At 47.0% G+C, this 23,698-nt stretch overlaps 3 protein-coding genes across 3 annotated transcripts in view; all 3 read right to left on the reverse strand.

Moving 5' to 3' along the window:
- Window positions 1–1,344: 1,344 nt before the first annotated feature.
- Window positions 1,345–3,839, reverse strand: nat14 (N-acetyltransferase 14 (GCN5-related, putative)). Its single transcript, XM_063198027.1, has 4 exons — window positions 3,748–3,839; window positions 2,975–3,077; window positions 2,511–2,858; window positions 1,345–2,337 (listed from the first exon to the last, which is right to left on the reverse strand). The coding sequence occupies exons 2-4, from the start codon at window positions 3,053–3,055 to the stop codon at window positions 1,888–1,890; spliced, it is 879 nt and encodes a 292-aa protein (XP_063054097.1). The 5' UTR covers window positions 3,056–3,077; window positions 3,748–3,839; the 3' UTR covers window positions 1,345–1,887.
- A 4,618-nt stretch (window positions 3,840–8,457) lies between these two features.
- Window positions 8,458–21,183, reverse strand: znf628 (zinc finger protein 628). Its single transcript, XM_063199824.1, has 7 exons — window positions 20,889–21,183; window positions 19,900–20,505; window positions 17,286–17,358; window positions 15,406–16,590; window positions 14,082–14,469; window positions 11,572–11,726; window positions 8,458–10,902 (listed from the first exon to the last, which is right to left on the reverse strand). The coding sequence occupies exons 2-7, from the start codon at window positions 20,301–20,303 to the stop codon at window positions 8,458–8,460; spliced, it is 4,650 nt and encodes a 1,549-aa protein (XP_063055894.1). The 5' UTR covers window positions 20,304–20,505; window positions 20,889–21,183.
- Window positions 21,184–22,552: 1,369 nt separating this feature from the next.
- The window catches only part of il11a (interleukin 11a), a 6,969-nt gene continuing 5,823 nt past the window's right edge, over window positions 22,553–23,698 (reverse strand). The window contains exons 4-5 of the mRNA XM_063198788.1: window positions 23,437–23,598; window positions 22,553–23,202 (exon numbers count right to left, since the gene is read on the reverse strand). Coding sequence (XP_063054858.1) covers window positions 23,029–23,202; window positions 23,437–23,598 — 336 coding nt within the window. The 3' untranslated portion in view covers window positions 22,553–23,028. The remainder of the gene's footprint in view (window positions 23,203–23,436; window positions 23,599–23,698) is intronic.

Below are 23,698 nucleotides of genomic sequence, written 5' to 3' on the forward strand. Positions count from 1 at the left end.
ACTGATATTATGTAAAGCGACCCTTGGGTGTTTTGAAAGGCGCTATATAAAACGAAGGTATTATTTTATTATTACTATGTGCTATACCGACGTGTCGTGTAGTATACTGTATGTCACATTATAAAATTGCAGAAAAAAAGAAATAAAAGTGATTCACACATGGTTGAACCACACATGACACCTTGCAAATGAGACAGATAAGATCATTCATGTTTTGCACAGGTTACGCACAGGTGCACAGGGGAAAACGCTGTGAAGAGAGAAAGTGCTGCTGCTGAGTCATGTGAGCCATGTAGAACCATTTGAAAACACCACTGCATGTGCAAACCATCATTATTATGTATTTCATTTCTTTGATTTCAGTTCAATAAAGACGCTTTTGCACACCTCTGTAGTTGGGCAGGTGCGTAGGATGTTATCCCAGCGGGGTTGTCAGTCAAGTGCAAATAAATCCCGCACACTGTCCATTCCACCAACAAACTTTAATACAACGTTTCGGTCATCCGACCTTCTTCAGGTAAAGCTACCTTTAACTTACCTTTACCTGAAGAAGGTCGGATGACCGAAACGTTGTATTAAAGTTTGTTGGTGGAATGGACAGTGTGCGGGATTTATTTGCACTTGATTTCTTTGATTTCATCTTTGATTATGTATGTCAGGGATGGGCAACTTTAATGATGAGGAGGGCCACATTTTTTCTTCGCCACCATCGGAGGGCCACATACTAACCATGGATCTGACTGCAGCTTGCAGAGTTGGAGGTGCAGTCTGTTTCTCGCTGACTGCCCATATTGTTTGGAAGGAAAAGAAGTGTACTCCATGGCCCATCCCTGATGTATATATGTCTTTGAATGTTGACATCAAGTGTATTAAACAATGCTACAAGGCTGACTAGATAGAGTAGATTGACAAAATATTTATTTAGCTACTTTGTAAAGACATATCGAACACAATGTCTCTGGTATAACACAAGACAGCTAATATCTAAGCAAGGAGCACCGCACTTAAATAACAGTAACATCTTACAAAATGATAAATAGGCCTAATGAAATAAATTAGTTAAAACCCCCACACACACACACACAAATACACACACCCAAACAGCTCATTCTGGACTTTTTAAATTCACTAACTCTGAACAGGCTTTTAGACTTCACCCAACAGAACTTATTGCATCAGTAATGGTTGGCAAAGCACACAGGCACACAACTGGAATAAGAGTCCACACTGTCCATGTAGTAAAGCCACAGGGCCAGAATACCAAGTTCACGTGTGTGTGTGTGTGTGTGTGTGTGTGTGTGTGTGTGTGTATTTGTTTGTGCGTGCGTGTGCGCGCGTGTGTGTGTGTGTGTGTGTGTGTGGCCCTTGAAATACATGGCCAGAATTCCAAGTTCACGTGTGCGTGTGTACGTGTGTGTACGTGTGTGTGTGTGTGTGTGTGTGTGTGGCCCTTGAAATACAGCACAGCCTTTGGATTTGATTATCTCCTCTGTTTTTGGCTCCATCCTTCCGTCTTTTAATTACTCCCCCCTTTCTCTCTCTCTTTCTCTCCTCTTACGCTGTTTTTCCCATGTGGTGGGAGTGTCTCCATGCATGCTAGCGAGGGCCCCGAGGGCTGTTCTCCATAAGACTTCCCTTTCAAAATGAGCATAAAACAACACCATGAGCAGAGCAGAGCACTGACTGGCCACCCGTCTCACCAGAACACACGTTCAGCCAGCCTGGGCGGCTCGCTCACGTTGTTTTATTTGCTCTTCAAAGCGAAGACAGTAAAAAGATGGAAGGGGAGTTACGGAGAGATGCAGCCACCCTCTTGTTTCACAGACACAGGCAGCCTCAGCCTCAGCCTCAGCCTCACCCTGAGCCAGCTGGTTGTCCTCTGCATGCTCACATGTCTTTGACAAACACTTTGGTGATTGGGTACCCCAGCCAGCCCCTCTGGGGGTCCTCGTAGTCATCGTCCTCGTCCACCTCCTCCCCGTCCGCCACCTCGCCTTGCAGCCGGTAGCCCAGCTTCCTGAAGAAGGCCTCCCCGACGCGCGAGGGGAAGGGCACGTGAGCGTAAACCCTCCTGGAGCCGCGGCCCTTCTCCCGGTGGGCGAGGCACTGCACCAGCAGGCTCGCCACGCCCTCCCTCCGGTACCAGCTCGAGACCACCAGGCGGCAGACGCGCGTCACCCCGGCCCGGTTCACCGGCTCCCGGGACAGGCACCCGATGACCTCCCCCTCCGAGTCGGCGACCCAGACCTCTCCGGCCACGCGTGCCCTGTCCTCCAGATCCTCCATGTCGTGCTTCTCCTTCTCCTTCTCTTTCTCCTTGCCCTTGTCTTTCTCTCCCTTTTGTGTGTGTGAGAGACAGAGAGAGACAGAGAGATTATTATCAATGTCTTATTTAAATGTTTTTAGTTAAACTTCACATTGGAGACTGGTCAAACGCAATTTCAAACTTCTGTGCTAACCCTGTTACATAGATTTTTGACAATTAAGTACACTTGAACTTGAACTTGAACCTTTTTCTTCTTCCGTTTTCCCGTCTTTGTCTCCTGGGGCTTGGCCTTGGTCACGACTACGGGCTTGGCCATCCTCGAGTACGGGTTGACGAGTTCAGAGTCCGTCTCGGCCTTGTAGGTGCTGCCCACGTAGTCCCAGTAGCGGCGGTGCGCCCCCAGGATGCCCGTGGAGCGCGGCATGGTGAGCTTGAGGTAGATGACGGCCAGGAAGACGGGGATGACCAGGGCCAGCACGAAGGAGTGGATGAGGCAGCGGAGGATGGAGGAGAGCACGGCCAGCAGGAAGAGAGCCAGGGGACGCGTCAGCAGATGCAGAACCAGACGGTTCTCCGTGCCCTCACAACCCTCCTGATGGGAGACAAGAGGGGAGAAATTGTATATGAATGCTGTAGTGCTATATTAATGCACGCTTTTGGGCATGCAGATATTTCTATATACAGTATGCTATTAAGCAGTGTATTAACCTTTATCAGAGCTTTGACTGACTCAATGTCATCCAGGGTCATCCTTCGGAGGACTACGTTTCCGAGGTCCAACCTGACCATGGCTGTAGCTTGGCACTGTCCACTGCAAGAAACAAAATTAAAGAGGAAAAAAAAGATGAAGACATGACAAACAGTTTCTTTTGTTGTGGACCTCTGCTGTCACACAGTAATTTAACCAAGCCTGTGCTGCACTGTTTCACACCCACCTCTAGAGGGTAGGCTACAGTAACCTTAAATGTTTCCTCTGTCAAGCAGGCAGAGGAACAAAAACTTCGACATCGCACACTCTACATGCACTCATCATCAGTGCCGAGAAGTGTGCAGTAAGCGTGTCCGTCTAGTCAAAACAAAGTGACGCCCCACAAGTCATGCAATGTATCATACTGATGGTCTCTGTGAAATCAGGGATGGACAGTCAACTGAAATTAGCGGATTATATGATGGGGGTTGCGCATAGCGTGCCAGTGCCACTATTTATTGTGGCTCATCACTGCCCCTATTTTTTGTCATAACGCTCAAACGTGTCACGCCATCATGAATAAGTACAGACTCAAAAATAACTCCGCTTTGCACGCGATATTTTGACCAGATGTAAATTGTTGTGCGGGCGACGAATGATTAAATGCGAATACCAGCGCGGGGCTGGGGGAAGAGCTAGTTCTGTAGCCTTTCATCCGAATGGGCCACTATATAAGGCTTTGTGCCCCTAAATATGAACGCGCCTCTGTTAATTTCTTAAACTGTGACCTTACCTTGATAGAGGAAGAAGCGGTGTATTGGTGGAATATGATAAAACAATAATAAACCATCCAGCGACAGCGCTCTGACCGAGATAGGCAGTAGATTGAATGGCCTACGCTTTTTACGCATTAACGCACCACAAGCATTGGACTGTGTGAGCGTGCGTAAATCGAGCACGTGGAGAATACACCATTTGCGTAAAATAGGGTCAAATTTCTAGTCCACACGAAACTCTAAATTTGTACGGGAATAAGGTTTAGTCTTTATTAAGATCAAGCTTGCCCCCATGAACATGCACCTAACATTTCACAACATATTTTCAGGAAGTTATTTTATTAGATCAAATAGATCGTGTAAGGATGATTAGCCAACTTCATGTTGTAGGCCTATACAATTTTTAACATTCTAAAATTCCACAATATTCATCTGCAATCTGCATAATCTGCAAAATCGACAATTTAGGCTACTATCATTTTACCATATACTATTAGTCTATAGTTATTGTATTATATATTGAAATATTACCATATTCTATGCATTTTGTGTTATTATTATTTTTAAACAGGCCAAGAGCACACAGTAGCCTACCCGGTTCATTTTTCAAGTAATTTATTGATGATGTGCATCCAGTTAATAGCTTGAAGCGGTACAAAGGTAAGCACTGAACAGCCAAAGGTAAAAAAAAAAAAAAAGATTACCCATGGAGGTGGTTGAACTGGACAGAGGAACCTGTGCAACACATTTACTGTATGACAAAGGAATACAGGTATAAATTAATATGATGTTGGTAATTTGGAGAATGCATGCCATGGGGCCATGGGAACGTTCCGTTTCTACCCTTTCCAGCGTTACACATTGATGACATTTGTGTGTTCCCACCCCAGCAAGAAATTGAAGTTAAAGTACATAGCTGCATGAATTTGTACAGCTGAGAATGTAACCTGCTCAGATCTGGTCCTATGAATTGATGTCTCGGCCATGCTTTAGTGCAAGTGTCATACAGTATATGGTTGGAAAGCTTAGCTTCTCCCTCTTCAAGTGATATGCATGTCATCCGGCCAGGGCGTAGCAGCAACTTGTGGGCCCTATCATATACAATCAGCTCCAATGGACACCCCCCCCCCCCCATATCTACATATATTGGACTGTGTGTGGGCCCCCTATATTATATATGGGGCCCTGGCGACTCAGTCACACTTAACCCCCCTGAAAGACACACACACACACACACACACACACACACACACACACACACACACACACACACACACACACACACACACACACACACACACACACACACACACACACACACACACACACACACACACAGTATAGGCCCTAATTGTCCCAAATAATATTAGTCTGGAAGTGATCGTAACATACCGGTAACCTAATTACATAATATCAGAACTAGAAATCAAATCTTAATGCCAATGGACTTATACATGATGAAGATGACACAAAACTGCTGCTGACCCATCCAGCTATTAATTCTCTTGCACAATCTCTCTTTGGACTTGTAGGCCTAGTCCACCTTGCATTTCAGATGTTTCCAAATTCATTTATTTTCAAAATGGGGTGAGATGCACACAAGGTCCTCTCTAAATCTTCTTTTTGAAATGTGGCCAACTCACATCATCATACAAGTGTGAGAGACTAGCAGTACTGTCAGGGCTGGATTAAGAAGGCCTGTTGCCCCTAGGCTATGGTTGCTGTGGGGCCCCCTGGAAAACACATTTTGTGAGAAATGTACATAGACAGTGACATAATTACATGGTAGGAATTAAGGATAACACGTCTACCAACTCTACTGAACATGACAGATGAATTTTGTATCAATATTGCATCTTGTCATGATTCTGCAGTTTTTACCAATCCGGGCCCCCCCTGGCAGGTGGGGGGGGGCCCTAGGCTGCAGCCATATCTAGCCTGTGCATTAATCCGGTCCTGAGTACTGTAGCTCTTTAAAGTGCTGAGGCTGAAAATCCTTGAAGTGGGGGATAACATTTAAATGAGGTCCAGGTCTGTACTCCCCAACACTCTTGCCTCCTGAGTGGAAATTCCACATCTTTCATTCAGAGCAAAAATAAAACAACATAGACCGGTCAACACGACTGACCCTGAACTTTTCTGTCTAAAAAAAGATGTTGGAGCTATTTTTTGTCTTTTGTCCTTTTCTGGCATGGGCCTCCCTCCAATGTTGGATAAGATGTGTTTGTGAAACCGCAACCAAAGTGGTTTAAGATAAAGCAGTATGTTTTAACACCCCCTGCATTTTTAATACCACACCACTGATATGGACTCTTTGTGGGCGATTTGAGGAGGAGGGAAACCCACATTATTAATTTCCATTGCTGTTCTTCAAAAGAACACATTTTTCTTTTGTTATTTTTGGTCCTATTCTTGGATCCACCACTCGTTTCACTTAACAGGTCATCATTCGTCTTCCAAAAACACTCACATACTCGGCCTAGTGCACTTAGCACTGTATCAGTAACTAATGTGCTCAATCTTGGCCAAGATCACCTTGGATCTCAGAGACATTCAGTAAAGAAGTTGTAAAAGGGCAAATGAACTAGAGATGCACCGGATCCTGATTTTTAGGATCCTGCCGGATACCGGATCCACTGCTTAAGATCCTGCCGGATCCGGAAACGGATCCTACGAAAGGGTTGAAACACATAGCCTACTCAAACACGTGGGCCCTTTTTATTACGTTGGCTCAAACTATTTTTTAGACTCATTGGCTTACTGCCACACTGCCTGCAATGGCCGCTTCCAAAGGGCTTTCACTCCATGCAGCTATTGGGGTTGTGAAAGACTGACTGAACAGTCTAGGCCAGTGGTTCTCAACTGGGACAGTCTTGGGACCTACCATTTTCCACTCTCATTCGGTCGCGACCCAAATTTTTTAGCGTTCAAGTCAATTCAATGTAATTCTCAAAATATAACCACAATAGGCCTGTTTAATGACATTATTATTATTTCTTATCCATTTATTATAAATAATATAGATTTATTATACATTTATTTTATATCTATTATTTATGTATTTATTGTTATTATTATTAGGCCTACTACTACTACTACTACTACTACTACTACTACTAATAATAATAGGCTTATAGGCCTACATAGGCCTAATTGTGTTCTGCATCTGCATGGTCATTTTAACATTATCCTACATTTTAAAAAGTGGGCTGTGTGAACATTGCAGCATGTATCTGAGGAACAGCTAGCCTATGTCTTGACATTAAAAATCATCCTTTCAATATGTGGGAAATGTATTCTGGTTTATTATGAATAGCAGTAGGCCTGTGAACGCAGCAATTAACAGAACACTGCGATTATTATCACGTATGCCTAGCTTGCACAACAAGTAGCACCTTTAGGCTAATTGGAGAGTTGTTCTTCAGAGCATTTTTTGTCCAATATTATCCCCATGAAGTAGGCCCTATCTCTTGACAAGCGTTGGGGAAAATGTCAAACCTGTCTTTGTTTACCCTGGTTCCCACAATGCGAGCGTTCTTTTCAATGCACTGTCTTCAACACTCGACTGCGAATCAATGGATTACGATTATTATTTTTTTTACACCACGGCTCCGCGACCCACCCATGTCCCCTCCGCGACCCAATTTTGGGTCGCGACCCACCAGTTGAGAAGCACTGGCCTAGGCTACGTAAAAACTAGAGGTGCACCAGATCCTGATTTTTAGGCAACTGCCGGATACCGGATCCACTGCTTAAGATCCTGCCGGACCCGGATCTTGTGAAAAACCCTATTATCCTGCCGGATCCGGTGCATCTCTAAAATGAACACACCGACAAAAGACACTGTTGTATCAATGGCATAATTTATTACATTACTATTTTCCTAGTATCAATATTTAGGGTGAAACAAGCAATAGACATATTCACAAAATGGTTATTTTGTACAAACTGTCAACATGACAGCATAATTTATTCAAACTTGCTTCAGTTCCTCAGGCCTACTGTCTTTTTAATCTCATCCGCTGTCTTAACAGCAAACCAGTCAACGCAAGCAAGCACCAAGAATTTTCCTTCATTTGAATTGGTACTGTAACAGTTTATATATAGAGCACAATAGGTGAATCAATTTCACCTCTTGTGCGAGTGTGCAAGAGCTGCCCCATGAGTTCCAAGTGAGCCTCAAGTGACTTTTTACTTTCACAAAAAAATTCACACCAGTATATACCCTGCTGCTGCTGACACACACTGGTTGCATTCCAATATGCGGCCTTGCGTCCTCCACTTGTGCTTGGGGCCTCAGGTTTTGCTGATGCCCCGCCTCTGTGGAGAAAACATTTAAAGTTTCCCCGCTGTCAGCCTAGCCACAACAGTTTTTGGGGGACTAGTCTTCATTCACCATCCAGTTTGCAAATGAGAAAATGACTTTACACCTGAGCTTTTGCAAGACATTGAAATATAATGCTGTTGTCAGTGATGTCATCACGACGTATTACTTCCTTGTACGAGGCCACAAGCACAAGTGGAGGACGCAAGGTCACATATTGGAATGCACCCACTAACTACTAGGCTACTCTGTGCAGTCAGTGTTCATTGTGTGCGAGTCGTGAAAAAAAAAAAAAAACGGTGTGATCCAAGCAATAAGGCATACCATTAGATATGGAAAAAACAAGGTTTAGGGATATAACAAAAAGTACACATTTCTCCCCTTCCCATTCTCTCTCTTTCTCTTAGTTGCCGTGATCTGTATCTTTCTGCCCATGCAGGTTCTCCGCTTCAGGGATAACGCCCACTGAGACGTCCCGGAGATCGTTCACGTCTTTCCCCCCTTCTATCCTCTCTAACGTCACCCCTGGCCCTCCCTCCGCGGCCCCATCTCGGAGACTGCTGGTGCTCACCTCGATGATGACAATGCCCTCCCCTCCCTCCAGCTGAAAGATGCCTTCCATCTGCTCCCTGCCCCCTCCCTCCACTCCCCCGCCAGAGACGAAGGCGCCGCCGCCAACGCCCTCCCTGGCCCCGGCCCCCTCTCCCTCGATCAGCGCAATCATCTGGACGTTGTCCCCGGGCCCCCCCGAGCCGCCACCGTCGCCAACGCCTCCGACCATTTTGGCTTCCTCCTCCAGCTGAAAGACCACCTCCTGCCCACCGAGTGGAACCAACGCCTGGGCGGCGGGGCAGGAAAGCCCCATGTCATGGCCCTGGGCCTCAGGGTATCCGGCATCTGGCTGCGCTCCGTCCTGGTGGGCCTCGGCTGGTTGGAAGTGGAGAATGAATGACTCACCCTCGCCTTGGACACTTTGCTCCAGGCCGGACGCTCTCTCGGCCTGCCTGTCAGCTGTTCCCCAGTCCTGGAGCAGGTTCAGCGACACCATCCCGCCGTCCTGCTCTTTCCCCTCCGCCTCTCCCTCCCCCCTCTCTCCCTCGTCGGCCTGGAAGTGGAGCACGTACGACTGCTCCTCCGCTCGTCGTCCTCCTCCTCCTCCTCCTCCGCCATCATGCACACCTCCTCCGTCTTGCTCCGACTCTCTGCCAAACTGTAACACGTAGGACCTTCCTCCTCCTCTTCCTCCGCTCCCTCCACCCACCCCTTCTCCTATGCCACTCTCCTCCTTTTTCACCTCTGAGCCCAAGTCCTTCTCAAAGCAGAGCACAAACCTGTCCTGTGGCAACGTGTGCGAAGGCTTTGTGTCCGACTCAGCAGCTGTATTCTGGTCCGTCCACGCCACAGGAGGAGCCTGACTGCAGAGCGTTGTGGAATCTGCATGCACGGCTAGTGCCTTGGGCTCCACCATGTCCACTGTAGAGGCAGTGGTGGTGGTTGGAGGAGGCACTGATGTCTGATTGGCACAATTTGCCGTCTGAACAGACAGCTCGCTAATGCTAACGTTAGGCGCACTAACAGTAGTAGTCTGTGGTGTGGCAACGGCAGTTGCTGATGTGTTTGCCGACTGGGACACTGCCGCCGCCGGACCTGGTGTCTGGTTCTGCGCCGCCGCCGCCGCCGCCACCGCTTTGGGTTTCCGACCACGTCTACTCCTGCCCGTCCTGGTGCTGGTGAGTTTGCCCAATATGGGCCTGGTGAGCGTGGTAGAGTTTCGCGGCACTGGGTTCATGTTCGTCGTGACTACCTGGGTGTTCGTGGTGGTGCCGTTGCTTGGTGCACTAAAGATGAAGCGAGGCTGAGTCTGAACGGTCTGGAACTGGGGGATGTGCGCCTGGAGGGCGGGCTGCAGCGCGGGGAGGGTCTGCATCACGGACAGGGGCTGCGGCTCGGAGGCCACAGGGGCGGACGACGCGGTGGGGACCAGGATGAGGCTGGGCTGGGTGCCGTTGGCGGACTGGCACTGGAGCAGCACATAGTTTTGGGACTGCGGTTGTGGTGGAGGTGGTGGAGGAGGGGGAGGGGGTGGGGGAGGAGGAGGAGGAGGCGGTGGTTGCTGAGTGGGCGTGGGGTTGGACAGCGGGATGAGCTGCAGCCCCGTGGCGGTCTGGATCATGAAGTAATTCTGCGAGGTGTTGGGAGGGATGTCCAGGTTGGACGACGACAGCAGCAGCGTGGAGTTGTTCCCCGAGCCATCAGGAAATAGGGAACTGAGGCCCCCGGGCGCGTTCACGCTCAGACTTAGCGTCGTCTGCCCTGAGCCAACGCCACCACCAGCACCTGTCGCACCCCTACCTCCCCCCACCTTACTGCCCGGTGCCCCCTCCTTGCCCCCACCCCCTCCTCCATCCGCTAAATTGTTCTGATGGGTGCGAAGGTGCCTCTGCAGGTAGGAGTGCATGACAAACTCCTTGCCGCAGTGCTGGCAGCGGTAGTCCTTGCGCGAGGAGTGCGTGCGCAGGTGCAGCTGCAGGTTGGAGGAGTGCGTGAAGCTCTTGTGGCACTGGCCGCACTGGAAGGGCCGCTCGCCCGAGTGCGTGCGCTCGTGCTGCTTCAGGTTGGACGTCTGCGAGAAGCACTTGCCGCAGACGGAGCAGGCGTGCGGCCGCAGGCCCGAGTGCAGCTGGCTGTGGCGCCGCAGGCAGCTGGTGTTCTTGAAGGACTTGCCGCACTCCTGGCACACGTAGGGCCGCTCGCCCGTGTGCTGGCGCAGGTGGTACTGGTAGTGGGAGCTCCACTTGAAGGTCAGCGGGCAGTAGGGGCACTGGAAGGCACGCACGCCCGTGTGGACCTGACCATGAAGGACAGACAGGACAAGGGGAAAGATTTACAAAGCCACTAGTTAGAGAAAGTTTTAAGGTGTGCATGCATATGGTTTCTTCAAAGTTATTATGTAACAATTAATAAAATGGGTTGTTTCACATTTTGGGGCCCGACTGACACGGATTTGAACACAATTTGTGCGTCATCTGACACAAAATGCTAATTTGGGCAGAGTAAGGTGGGGTGATATATCCTCCAACACTACTCTATTGCTACTTTACTACAACTTATTTCAGTCACATCATCTCTGAAATGACTCAAATGACGTATGCTTGGTTTAGACAAGATATTGGCCATTTTAAAATCATACGTGGATAACTGTTGTGTGCTGTGTTGTTTGTGTAATTTGAGTCAGAAGAAATCATAACCATTTGTTTGTGACTTAAATTGACTGACATAATCAAGGATGGACAATAGACATACTTAAACATAGTCCTTAGTAAGATTCTCCTTTAAGATAAGTGCCATATTCTTGAAAATGCAGTTATGGGGTTCTACCTAGCCACTTAAAAGTCACACTAAGATTTAATAAAAATCTGTGTCGGTCGGGACCCAAAGTGTCTGATTTCATGTGAAATGACCCAAATACAAATTCTTAATTCAAACTTTGCTGAAAAGAAGATGTCACTCCACTCACTCTCTGGTGGATGGAGAGCAGAGACGACCTCTTGAAGCTCTTGCCACACTCGGTGCACCGATATGGCCTCTCTCCCGTGTGGTCGCGCATGTGGTAGCGCAGGCCAGACGAGCCCCTGAAGGCCTTCCCACACTCCGAGCAACGGTACGGGCGCTCTGCAAAACACAGACAATCAAACACTGTACGATCTGGTTCTTGATTGTGATTGGCTGATAGCCGCTGTAAATCGCGCATAAACACACACCATTCCAAATTAAGATTCTACAGTATGCGCGACTAAGTTGGCCGACGCGTCTAAGTTGATAATGAGAATCTGTTGCAGTTGGGGTAGGGAGTCTGCAAGAAGAGCATATCTTTGCACCAATTCTGATTGGGGTGTCAGTGTGATTACTGCAAAAACTCAACGAGGCAAGATGCATACAGGAATGAAACGTCTTTGCAAAGTTTGCCTGGCAGCGCGATGAACGTTGCTGTGGTAATCAAACACTTCCTCAACTGAATGACGCGAGGCAAATGAATTGTTATTACGGCTATTACTGTTATTACTTTTTACATAAATATTGTCAGCGATTCAGTGCAACAGTGCCACTTGATTCAGTGGGTTTGTGTTTGATTTATAATGGCTAAGGGGAGTTTTACGGCACTCCGCTTCGCGTCATGCCCCAACTCCCATTACCCGTTATAAATCGAACACAAACTCATGGCCTCTCGTGGCTTATTGCTTTAATCAAAGAGCCCCCATGAGGGAGGCGTTGGAATTAGAATTGGAATGAGGGAGGCGTTGGAATTAGAATTGGAATGAGGGAGGCGTTGGAATTAGAATTGGAATGAGGGAGGCGTTGGAACCATGAGGGAGGCGTTGGAATTAGTCACAATCTAAAATGTCACCTGAATTTCTCTATTCCTCTGACTCTAATATCACAGCATGATATTGCTAATTGAAGAGTTCAGATGCAAAACCCCCTAAGTGCCTTTTCAGAAAATAATCTTAATTCATTTTTATTTAATACAAAGCTATCAAAATTGCATTAAATATGTAATATAATGATTTATATGTATTATCAAGTACATGAATGTAAACCAAACCAAAACAACAGAGATCTCTAAAAATATAGAAGTGCAGGTCTTCAGAAATGGAGTTAGGGGGTTTTGCATCTGAACTCTTCAATTGCTAATCCTACTTAACAAATACAACTTTTTGTATACTTGAATTCAATTGCTCTTTATCCTCATGCTTCAGTCACAACATGAGGCGCACTAATTATTGAGAGGCCTTCAATAGCCCTTGTGCATGAGAGTGTGAAGTATTTCACTTAATTTGTAATGTGTAGCTGGGTTTTGCTCTGCTGCTGCTCATCAATAATATATTCAGGATGCTCATCCAAACCTTCTTAGACTTTGACTTAAAATCAAGCAAGCTGTCGCATAACAATAAAAAAAAAATCTTTGTTGAGTGGTAACCACCACAAGCATTAAACTGGCAATGATGCGTCAGACTACTTACTAAAGAGCATCTAAATGTAAACAAGGCCGACAGGCGGACAACAGATGCGTCCCTCTATGCCAGTTCCAACTACGCCATCCCCCCCCCCCCCCCCAAACGCCCCCCCTGGCCTCCTCCTAGCCTGTCAACGCCCCCCGAGGATGTACTTTTTGTTTATTGGTCATCATGGACACTCCAAATATTGTGGCAGGCAGCAAGGCAGCAAAATGGCGAGACATGGCTTTATTTTTTGCAGTTTAGGGTATAATAAGCTTATCATCATTATTGGATTTGGAAAAGAACCATAGGCTACGATTTGAAATTTCACATAGCCTAGATGAAGTGAACATTACAAATTACCAGACATTTATTAGGCCTAACAACCTTTAGTATCACGCCATTTCAGCAGTATGTGCATGTGGGAAAGAATCTAAACATCGACAAATAATAAATAAATAAAACCGTTTGGGTGAATCATGCGCGTATGGACTTTTTTTTCAATACCAGCTTCACCGTCAAGGCACAAAGCAGTGAAAACTCAATTACCCAGAATGCTGCACGTGAGCTCTCTACCCGGGTGGTGATTCTGGAAAACAAACATGGCGGCAACTCGCTTTACTACCTTAATAATGTGTTAATCCGACGCTAGATTTCTTAACTGATGAAAATCGAAGGCAGAAATCAACATTGTAGTGTCTAAATATGAGGTCGATTGGTCTATTTGTGGCGTACATCACGATCGGCTGAGTTGTTGGCCTCACGTTTGTCAGTTAGCCTGTGGCTAGGCTACTTTTCGCCAACGTTAGCATCCGGTTAGAAAGGCTATGCTTGCACGCATTCGCTCCGGTCCAAAATGGCAAGTCTGCCGCCTTGTGGCCACATGAAGGAACAATTGAAAGAATGCGTTTCAGACACAATTGAAGGAATGCGTTTCAGACGGACGGACGGACGGACGGACGGACGGACGGACAGACAGACCCTCTTATAGAGATGCTGGGACGCATCTAAAAACTGTAGCATGTCTCACCAGTGTCACCATTGGTGGTGTCCTTGGTGACTGCCCCTCTCCGTCCTCCCTTCCCCGCTCCTCTGGTGGCAGGCTTGGCCTCCTCCGGCTGCTCCCCTTCCTCCGTGACAGCAATAAGGCTGACGTGGATCTCCCTCTCCACCTGGTCCCCACCCGCGTCCCCGACCCCGTCCTCGGCCTTCGCCGCCGTCTCGGAGGAGGACTCGAGGGACACGGGCAGCGACGGCGGGCACACGATCTCCGCCTCGGCCTCCGCCTCGCCCAGGAGCCGCTGCTCCGGCGTGTGCCAGTACTGGTGGGCGAGCAGGGAGGAGAGCAGGGGAAAGGAGCGGTCGCAGGCCGAGCAGTTGTACTGGGTGCGTGTCTGCGTGGCCGGGGTGGAGTGGGCCTAGGAGAGGGGGGACAGAAGAATGACAGAAGAATTAGGGGACCCTATTGAAAACGAGACGTCACACCTCAAGAGGCACTACCCATGTGTAAATAAATACATAAAATAAAAATGAGGAAGCGATGGAGCAGTGTTGGGCAAATCAGGAGGACATGGATGAAACAATTGGCGGAACAACTGCAGATGGGGCCACAGGGGCAAAACACTTATAGGAGCCCCTATACGGCCTGCTAAGGTCACAATAGGGCCCCCACCACCAATGCAAGAGTGCCCTGGGCACCCGGGGCAAATGCCCTGCTAGCCCTCCCTATAGCTCCGCCCCAGAGTAGAGTATTCCCAAAGGGAAATTAGGGTAGTCTTGCTGCCGTTCAAGGTGGGGCACCCAACAAGTGCATCGAACAGAGTGTAAAATGACACAGGTACAGGTACATAGGTAGGTGATAATGATATTATTGACACATGATTGTGAGATTCTAACGCACCAACGTCTGCTTCAAAATCCACTCCACTGTACCCATGTATTGACACCTGGTGGGGGCTGAAAAGGGCCAGATTTGGAAAATTCAAGCTGACTACAGGCAGTGCTGGATATGTAGAAAAAAATTCTAGAGCACACGTCAAAAAAACATTATTATAGGTTTGCTTTCTTTTTAGGGGCCTTTATGCCTTTATTACATGACAGGACAGTGTGAGATAGAGACGGGAAGTGAGTGAGAGAGAGATAAGGGAGGACCGGGAAATGACCTCGGGCTGGAATCGAACCCGGGTCCCCGGCATAGCAGTGCACAGTGCCCTACCAACTGAGTCACGGTTGGGCCATATTTGTTTGCTTTCAATATACAGTAGGTTCAGGCACTGGATTTTACAGAGATGGGCTCAATCGTCAAACAACGACACACTGAATTGCTCTTTGTGTCCCTGCATGATGCATCCTACCTGTGCAATGTGCCTCGTCAACCCGCCGCTGGTCTTGAAGCTCTTCCCACAGTACGTGCACTTTGTTCCTCCTCCCGTCACGTCCGTTGGCACACTGGCGTCCGAGGAGAGCTGCGATACCTCCGTGAAGCCCTGGAGGAGCTCGAACTGAGCCTGACCGTCAGCCTGCCCACCAACCCCTCCCTCCGCTCCCCCCGTCAGGCCCAGCAGCTCTGCGGCTCCCTGCCCGCTCTCCGCCACCGTGGTCGTCTCCACCACTTCCTCAAAGTCCGCCAGGAGGGGTCCAGCCCCTACCAGGCTTACGCCGGCCGCCTCGTGGGCCCCAGCTCCAGCCACGGCCCCGTCTACGCCTCCCAGCCCAGCAGCGGCGGCGGCGGTGCCGTGCCCCAGGGCCGCCAGATGGAGTGCTTGGTGCTCCTCCAGGTCGCCCTGCGACGTGAAGGTGTGGTTGCAGCTTCCGCAGCTGTACAGTAGCACGCTGGTGCCCATATCTGTGGTGGTCACGTGCACGTGCTGCTCAGAGCCGCACGCTGAAGCCACAGTGGTGGGAGTCAACGTGAGCATGGTCTGGCCAGCGCAGTCGACGCCTGTGGAGGTGTGATGGGTAAGGAACACTTCCCCGACACCGACGCCCAGCCCTGAATCCTGCCCCACAAACCCCACCATGTCCTGGATACCCATTCCAACCCCGACCCCAACTCCCACCGCACTCAGCTCCGTCGTGGCCGTACCACCACCCACCACCACGGCCTTCACACCCTCCGGCAAAGCCCCCAACTCCCCCGCGTGCTCTCCGCCTACCCCCGGCCCAGCCTTCCTCTTGTCCTCCAGGTGCGAGGCGCGGTGCAGCGCCAGGTTGGACGAGTGCGTGAAGCTGCGGCCGCACTTGTTGCACACGTACGGCCGCTCCCCCGTGTGCACGCGCATGTGCTGCCGCAGGTTGGTGGACTGCGTGAAGGCCTTGTTGCAGACGGTGCAGACGTAGGGCTTGAGGCCCAGGTGCACGTTCTTGTGCCGCCGCAGGCTGCTGGAGTTCTTGAAGGCCTTGGGGCAGCTGTCGCAGGGGTACGGGCACTCGCCCGTGTGCTGGCGCAGGTGGTACTGGTAGTGGGAGCTCCACTTGAAGGTCAGCGGGCAGTAGGGGCACTGGAAGGTGCGAAGTCCCGTGTGCACACTGCGGTGAACCTGAAAAATACAGACCAGTAAGTGACCTCGTAATTGACCTCTTCTTCCAAACCACCGTGTCTAACAACAGTACAACAGACTATGCAATGCAGTGCCACAATTAACTCAGGAGCATGTCATACTCCTAAGTTAACACAGTATCATCTGGGGGTGCTTCTTTGAGAGAAAGCATGTTTTTTTCCTGGGGCCAGTTGCTAATTACAACGAGAGTTTGTTTGCGCTCAGTCTTGGGTGTAGCCACTCTCCACCCCAGTCCACCAGCCTGCAATTAGCAGTTGGATTCAGAGGAGGTCTCTCTCTCTCCAGAGGTGTGCAAACATTTCCATGCTCTCGGGCCAATTTCTTTCTTTCTTTTTTTTTTTTTTTGCTTCACCCATGACCTATATAAACATGTTGCTGTTGCTGCTGTATGAAAAGGCAGGCAGAATGTGGCCCAGTTCAAGAGCAGGGTTGCCAGATGAGGCTTAGGATTTCCAGGCCAAAAAATTCTCAGAACCCGCCTGGAAGCACTAAATCCCGCCCAATTCTATTGATTTCTATGGCCAAAAATTGGGCGTTTTGTTTCTTCTAAATGCCATTTTTACCCGCAGACAGCCATCCTAAGCAGCCCAATTGGACGGGAAAACGCCCAATCTGGCAACACTGTTCAAGAGCACTTAGCGGCGCGGCGCAGCATGGCACACGCTATGACTCACCTGCAGCAGGGACGAGCGCTTAAACGCTTTGCCACAATCGTCACATTTGTAGGGCTTCTCACCGGAGTGTGACCTGTGATTATAAGGAATAATGTCATTTGAATATACATGCATTGATGTGCGGTTGTATAGCAGAGTTTAGCACAAAATGAGTTGCGCTCTTAACTTAACACAAGTCCTTTTGGTTTTGGTGCGGTAGTCAAATACACCAGGGTCATTCCACGCCAAATCAACAAGTGCCCGCACTCTTAGGTCTCAAAAAATTCTGAAAATATTACCAAGTGTACCCGTGGTACTTAAGAGAAACACTGTAAATTTATTTGAATGTAAGATGTATACTCTCCGTGTTACAGCCAATTTTACTGGGGGAGGGGGGTGCCCATTTTGTTCACACTCTTTTTTTTGTCAAAGTTCACAAGCCCGTAGCTCAAGAACTAAACCATGTAGGAAGCTCAAATTTGGCATGCTGGTACATAGATAGGAATAGTATGTTGCTAAACTGTCAGTTTTGGTCTGTATGATCCTGCATCGTCATAGCATTCCCTCAAAGATGATACAAATTGTACTGGGGTTTTTGGCTGTGCTCTGTTTAGGCCTTCAGAAGACATATTTGTGCCCAACATAACCTCTTGATTTTTTCCCCTTGTAGAGACAAGTAGGAACACTCTCATAAAAAGCTATAAATAGAAAGGAAACCCCATCAGTGTTTGAAAAGAAGACCTCAAAAGTCTAACAAATCATTTTGGGTGTCATTTTCAGAGCTCCAGAACCCCTTGTGGGATTGTCCACAGATTTTTATTTTATTTTTTTCTTCATTCTCCATGAATTCTTCTTGTTAAAAATGCCAATGAGACTTGTCTTATGTGATGTTTTCTTTTTTAATTTCCAACCTGAAAATGGGCAACATGCACATTGAGAGCAATATGTTTTCTATGCGTTTCGTCCGCTGCCATCTGCTGGTCAAAAAAAGTAACAACATGACTCTTTGTGCCTGACCTACTGTCTCTTTTGGTGTGCGAACCTGCTCCCACATTGAACGCTCCTGAAATCATTGAAATTGAAAGGGATACCTGCACCCCTGCACAAGGACTCTCGGGTGATCATGTCTGGGCAAAATTTGCATTTTATTATTTAGTCTTTACATTAAATGTTATAGAAATCATGTTGCTCTCTTTTTGCATTTTGCCCATGTTCAGGGTGGAAATTAACAACGAAAACATCACATAAGACAAGTCTCATTGGCATTTTTAAAAAGAAGACTTTGTGGAGAATGAAGAAAAAAATAAAATAAAAATCTGTGGACAATCCCACAAGGTGTTCTGGTGCTCTGAAAATGACACCCAAAATGATTTGTCAGACTTGTGAGGTCTTCTGGTCAAACACTGATGGGGTTTCCTTTCTATTTATAGATTTTTATGGGAGTGTTTCTACTTGTATCTACAAGGGGAAAAAATCACGAGGCTATGTTGGGCACAAATATGTCTTCTGAACTCCTAAACAGAGCACAGCCAAAAACTCCAGTACAATTTGTATCGTCTTTGAGGGAATTCTATGAAGATGCAAGATCATACAGACCAAAACTGACAGTTCTGCAACAAACTATTTCTATCTATGTACCAGCATGCCAAATTTAAGCTTCCTACATGGTTTAGTTCTTGAGCTACGGGCTTGTGAACTTTGACAAAAAAAAGAGTGTGAACAAAATGGGCACCCCCCTCCCCCAGTGAATTTGGCTGTAACATGGAGAGTATACATCTTACATTCAAATAAAGTAACAGTGTTTCTCTTAAGTACCATGGGTACACTCAGTAATATTTTCAGAATTTTTTGAGACCCAAGTGCGCGGGCACTTGTTGATTTGGCGTGGAATGACCCACCATTGACTGTTTGCAAGGGGGACTCGCACACAGAATGATCAACTCAAACAGAGTTATTTTTTTCAAATCATGTTTTTTTACTTGGCGGAGCCCAGAAGAGTGCAAGAAAGAAAAGGAAAGAAAAGAAAAGAAAAGAAAGGTGCAAACATTTCAGTCCCCCTAGACTTTCCTCAGTGCTGGTTGTATAGCAGAAATGATAAACAAACGACACAATACTCAATATGTCCATGACTAATGTTGGATAAATAATACTCAGCTCCACGAAGGATGCCAAATGTTAACGCCTTTCTTCGTGAATTTGTGGCAAACGTCCATGTCCTCTTCCACAGTGCACTAAATCCTTGTCATTTGTCATCTTTGTAAGTTGAGAAATATTTGGATGAAGCCATTGAACCTAATGTATTAACATTCAGTGACCTGTTTTCAGACACCCATCGAACCTCTTTAACAAGGATTTTGCCAGAAGTACCTTGTTTTTTCCCCATCCCTAGCCATCGCTTCACCGTTTCCCAATGTCAAGTGTTCTAGCCTTGGTAGTGCGTGAAACGCCTAGTGATTGGATACTCAGCGGACTTCACCTAAGAGTATCCAATCACTGGGCGTTTCACGCACTACCAAGGCTTGAACACTTGACATTGGGAAATGGTGTCCGTCTCGAAAATGAGCAAGCCATACGGCAAAGTGAATTGATAATAATCAGAAATGGCGGTCTTCTTCAGAGTGGCCCATGGCATTACCTCTGATGGTAGAGCAGTGCAGAGGAGCCCTTGAAGGCCTTTGGGCAGATGTTGCAGCGGTAGGGCCGTTCGTTGTTGTGACTGCGCTGATGGTGGGCCAGCCTGGAGGACCACTTGAAGCTCTTGCCACAGTCTAGGCACTGGAAGGGGTGCTCGGGATTCGGGGCAGCAGCTGCCGCCGCCGTCGTCGTCGTCAACACTGGAGACGAGGTGGAGGACACCATCTCGATCTCGGTGAGCACCACCTCCCCAGAGCCCTCCTTCTCCTCCTCCAACCTCTCACCGTCCTCCACATCCTCAGCTGAAGCCAGCAGGGAGGGGAACGGGGAGAGCGAGGAGGAGGTCGGAGCAGGGAGGAGATCCGTCTGAACCACCAGCGTGGCCACGGAATTGGCCATCGTCATGTGGGTGGGGGTGGGTGGTCAAGCTGAGCGGAGTCGGCAAATGGGAGCCTGCTGGTTATTAGTTTTTGCAATCTGGCTCCATCTTCTTCATGGCTGAGACTACTATTGTTAGTGGTGTCCCATTCCCAGCTGGTGGTCTGATATGATCTTCATAGCTCGCTACCCAAGTGTTCATCAGAGGATGTTTGGTCATAAAATCCACCTGTAAATAATGAATAAACAGCTTTTTCAATATCTGTGTTAAATAAATTCAATATTAGGGCCCTATTGATTGGGTGAGGGAAGTTCCATTTCAAAACATAATTTCCATTGGAACTCTAATATATTAGTGTTGTTGGATTGTAAATGGGAATGGAAAGCTGTACACTATTCACTGATTTACAGATCCTGAAAGCATCCCTCACAACTAAACCCAAATTGGGTCGGCAAAACACTAACACACCTCCCCTTTAAATCCCACCTCCTCCCTAGTATTTCCCCTCCTCCCTCCCTACCCTGCTTTCTGTATCCGTCTGCCCATGTCTTGTTGTGTCAGGTAATAATCTTTCTCAAAGACCAAATGCTAAATCAAACATGTGCACTCACCTTCAGAAACAAAGCCAATTCGATAATCACTGGATTACTGCAGAAAACCAGTGGATGATGTCCAGTTGTAAATCGGCCTTCTCGAGTCAAATTTACCCTCAATCCGTCTAATTTTCCAGTGCGTCAGACAACAGATAGAGGATTTGCGTGTGCACAATTGCACGGGATACGTATTCAGTGTTATTTACATTATACAGCTGATATTTTCTATGTTTTGAAACGGATAGAGAACCGCAGTGTTACTCCATACAACCTTTACAATAATCTCGAGCACATACTAACCAGCAGTCATCCGCCTGCCGTAACCTCCCAGTAAAAGCTTTAGCCATTGGTCTAGCGCAACCCGAACTCCACGACTCTCATTGGTTGATACGTGTTTCATACCGATCTGTGAGTCTAAATATGAATAAAAGTAAATTCCATGCTTCACCAAAGCTGTTATTTTAAAAAATATCAATCAGTTGCATTGCTCTTACGAAATTATTAACCTTTTTGGTCAAGCAATAAAGCCAGACCACAAAATAATTATTTGAAACTCGTGTAGTCTTTCAGCAAAGGATTGTGGGAAATGTATTTTTGTCCAATACTCCAGCAGACAAGATAGCCTAGTTTTAAAGGTTCTAGCAGGCAGGGTCTTTGCACCAAAATGTTAATTGTAAGGTACTTGTTACTTGTACAGTAGAACTGCACAAGGTAATTTGAGAAGCAGAGAGTGGTCAAGTGCCAGAATATTGCAGCTGCCCAGTGTTCAGTAGGCCTTTGGCCAGGCCTTCTTCCACAGGTTTGGAAGAACATGATGGGAGTAGTACTCTATTATAAACAACATGACATCAACAGACATAATTGCAGCATTAAAGATTTTAATAAGTTTAAGTATAAAAGTATAAAACAAACTTCAGAATTTGCAATGGAAATAAATAATAATGAAAAAATAAATAAGAAATACTGTATCAAAATACTAAACTCAGATTAATATTAATATTGATATTGCGACACAATTATAGTGATAGAATTGTACAGGGGGTACAGGAAATTATATCATAGAAAACTACAATATCATACACATTTGCATTGTGTACAGCATCTTACATTCTGTCATATATGTACACTGTACAGTACGGTATCACAATGTCACAATACATAGTATTTTAAGGCTTCAGTTTGATTTTGATGTTGCTTGAAATTAAACTGCCCCTTGATCCAAACTCAATGTATTTTGTGCAAAGAGGAGGAAAGAAAAACAGATAATGTGAAACGGTTCAGTGCTACACATATTTGACATAATGGCATTTGGCACTGTATCAAACTCCCAACTATTGCTACATCTAGTGGCAGAGCAAAGTAACCTTTTGACATGGCTACTCCTCTGCCCCCCTCCTAACGAACAATTTTGAAGTACAATCAATTTACTATGACAGTTTAACATACAGAAGTGCTACATAGAATGTTCTCTTCTAAGTAAAAAAAACACTCTAAAAAGGAAATTGAGAAGAACAAGTTGATGAAAAGAGATTCAATGCCTCAAGCTTGAACTGACAGCAAATTTGAAACAACATGTCACAAAATCAAATAAATAATTACACATTACAATAAATAACTAACAATAATAAATAAATAAATATATAAATAAAAATAACAATTATGACCAAAGATGTGAAGGGAAACAAGAAGGTGAACCAAGGAGTAAGGCAACTGTAATGGCCCACTGCTGGCGATAAGAACGAAGCCGTGCCATTGGCTGAGATGTCTCTAGGGTCAAAGGTTAAAGGGATGTCTTGCTGCGGTGGTCGTGGTGCTTCAGATTATGCGTGCTGCAGTTGACTCCATAGACGAACAGCCAGTACCGGAGAGGTGATGTGATGTTCACGTACAGGTCAATCATGCCATCTAAACTGACGCTAATCCAATTGCACAGTTCAGTTATTCAAATATGAGATCCTCATAGGAAACCGCACATTGATCTGAATTACGGTGCAAAACTCTACTACTGATGCAAAGATGTTGTACTGATGTTCTGAGACAGCAGACTTGGTGATGGATGCGGCAAAGCCAGGAAACAGAGCCATGTTTTTTTTAAAGTGATGACAGTTGGACAAGAGCAGACAGTGATGGTGCAGAGATTTCATCTCCTCCCGCCTCATCATTGCTGAACCTTTGACTTCAAGGTTAGGAAAGCCCTCGTGGCCCAGTCACAGAAGAGGCGGAACTGCTGGAGGAGCTCCAGGGAGGACTGCACTACCTCCCAGTGGAAGGCCGGGTGCGGTGGCAGAGATGGGGAGGGAAGGGGGATCCGGGGGGCCTCGATCTTGCCCATCTACGGGGAGGAACAACAAAGGAGACCAAAGAACACTTTTAGTTCAGGACATTCTGTCTTTTCTGCGGCATCTACGGGTCTCATTTTGACTCATAACTGTAAGAGATTTCTTTACCATCATGTTGTATATTTTTTATTACTATTAATAATTTGTATTTATTTATTAATTTATTTAATGACAGACATGCAATGCATTACAATGATTAGGAGAAAGATTTCTGAAGGAAGCCCTACCTGACGTTGCAGAGAGTTGACCAGAGTTTTGATCTGTGAGATGATTTCGAGCAGCTTGGGTATGGAGGCGTGCTGGTGCTTCCGTGAGATTCTGTGCAGCCACTCGAAATGATGCTCGAAAGACTTGAGGTCGGCGTGGAGCTGGGAAAGAGTGGGCTTCAGCTGTTCAGAGTAAACAGGAAAAGAGAGAGAGAGCGAGAGAGAGTGAGGAAGAGAGAGAGAGAGAGAGAGGGACAACGACGTCAGCTGGGTGAGACTGAGC

This window comes from Engraulis encrasicolus, chromosome 5 (genome assembly GCF_034702125.1).
Source record: "Engraulis encrasicolus isolate BLACKSEA-1 chromosome 5, IST_EnEncr_1.0, whole genome shotgun sequence".
Lineage (NCBI taxonomy): Eukaryota > Metazoa > Chordata > Actinopteri > Clupeiformes > Engraulidae > Engraulis > Engraulis encrasicolus.

What these genes read in the sequence shown, in the direction of transcription:
- nat14 (XM_063198027.1), bottom strand. Translation starts at nt 3,055, where the DNA reads ATGGTCAGGTTGGACCTCGGAAACGTAGTCCTCCGAAGGATGACCCTG. An exon ending in CAGTCAAAGCTCTGATAAAG is followed by an intron (nt 2,859 to 2,974) that starts GTTAATACACTG and finishes GTCTCCCATCAG; the next exon opens with GAGGGTTGTGAGGGCACGGA. An exon ending in GAAAACGGAAGAAGAAAAAG is followed by an intron (nt 2,338 to 2,510) that starts GTTCAAGTTCAA and finishes CACACACAAAAG; the next exon opens with GGAGAGAAAGACAAGGGCAA.
- znf628 (XM_063199824.1), bottom strand. Translation starts at nt 20,303, where the DNA reads ATGACGATGGCCAATTCCGTGGCCACGCTGGTGGTTCAGACGGATCTC. An exon ending in GCACTGCTCTACCATCAGAG is followed by an intron (nt 17,359 to 19,899) that starts GTAATGCCATGG and finishes TTATAATCACAG; the next exon opens with GTCACACTCCGGTGAGAAGC. An exon ending in TGACGAGGCACATTGCACAG is followed by an intron (nt 14,470 to 15,405) that starts GTAGGATGCATC and finishes CCCCTCTCCTAG; the next exon opens with GCCCACTCCACCCCGGCCAC.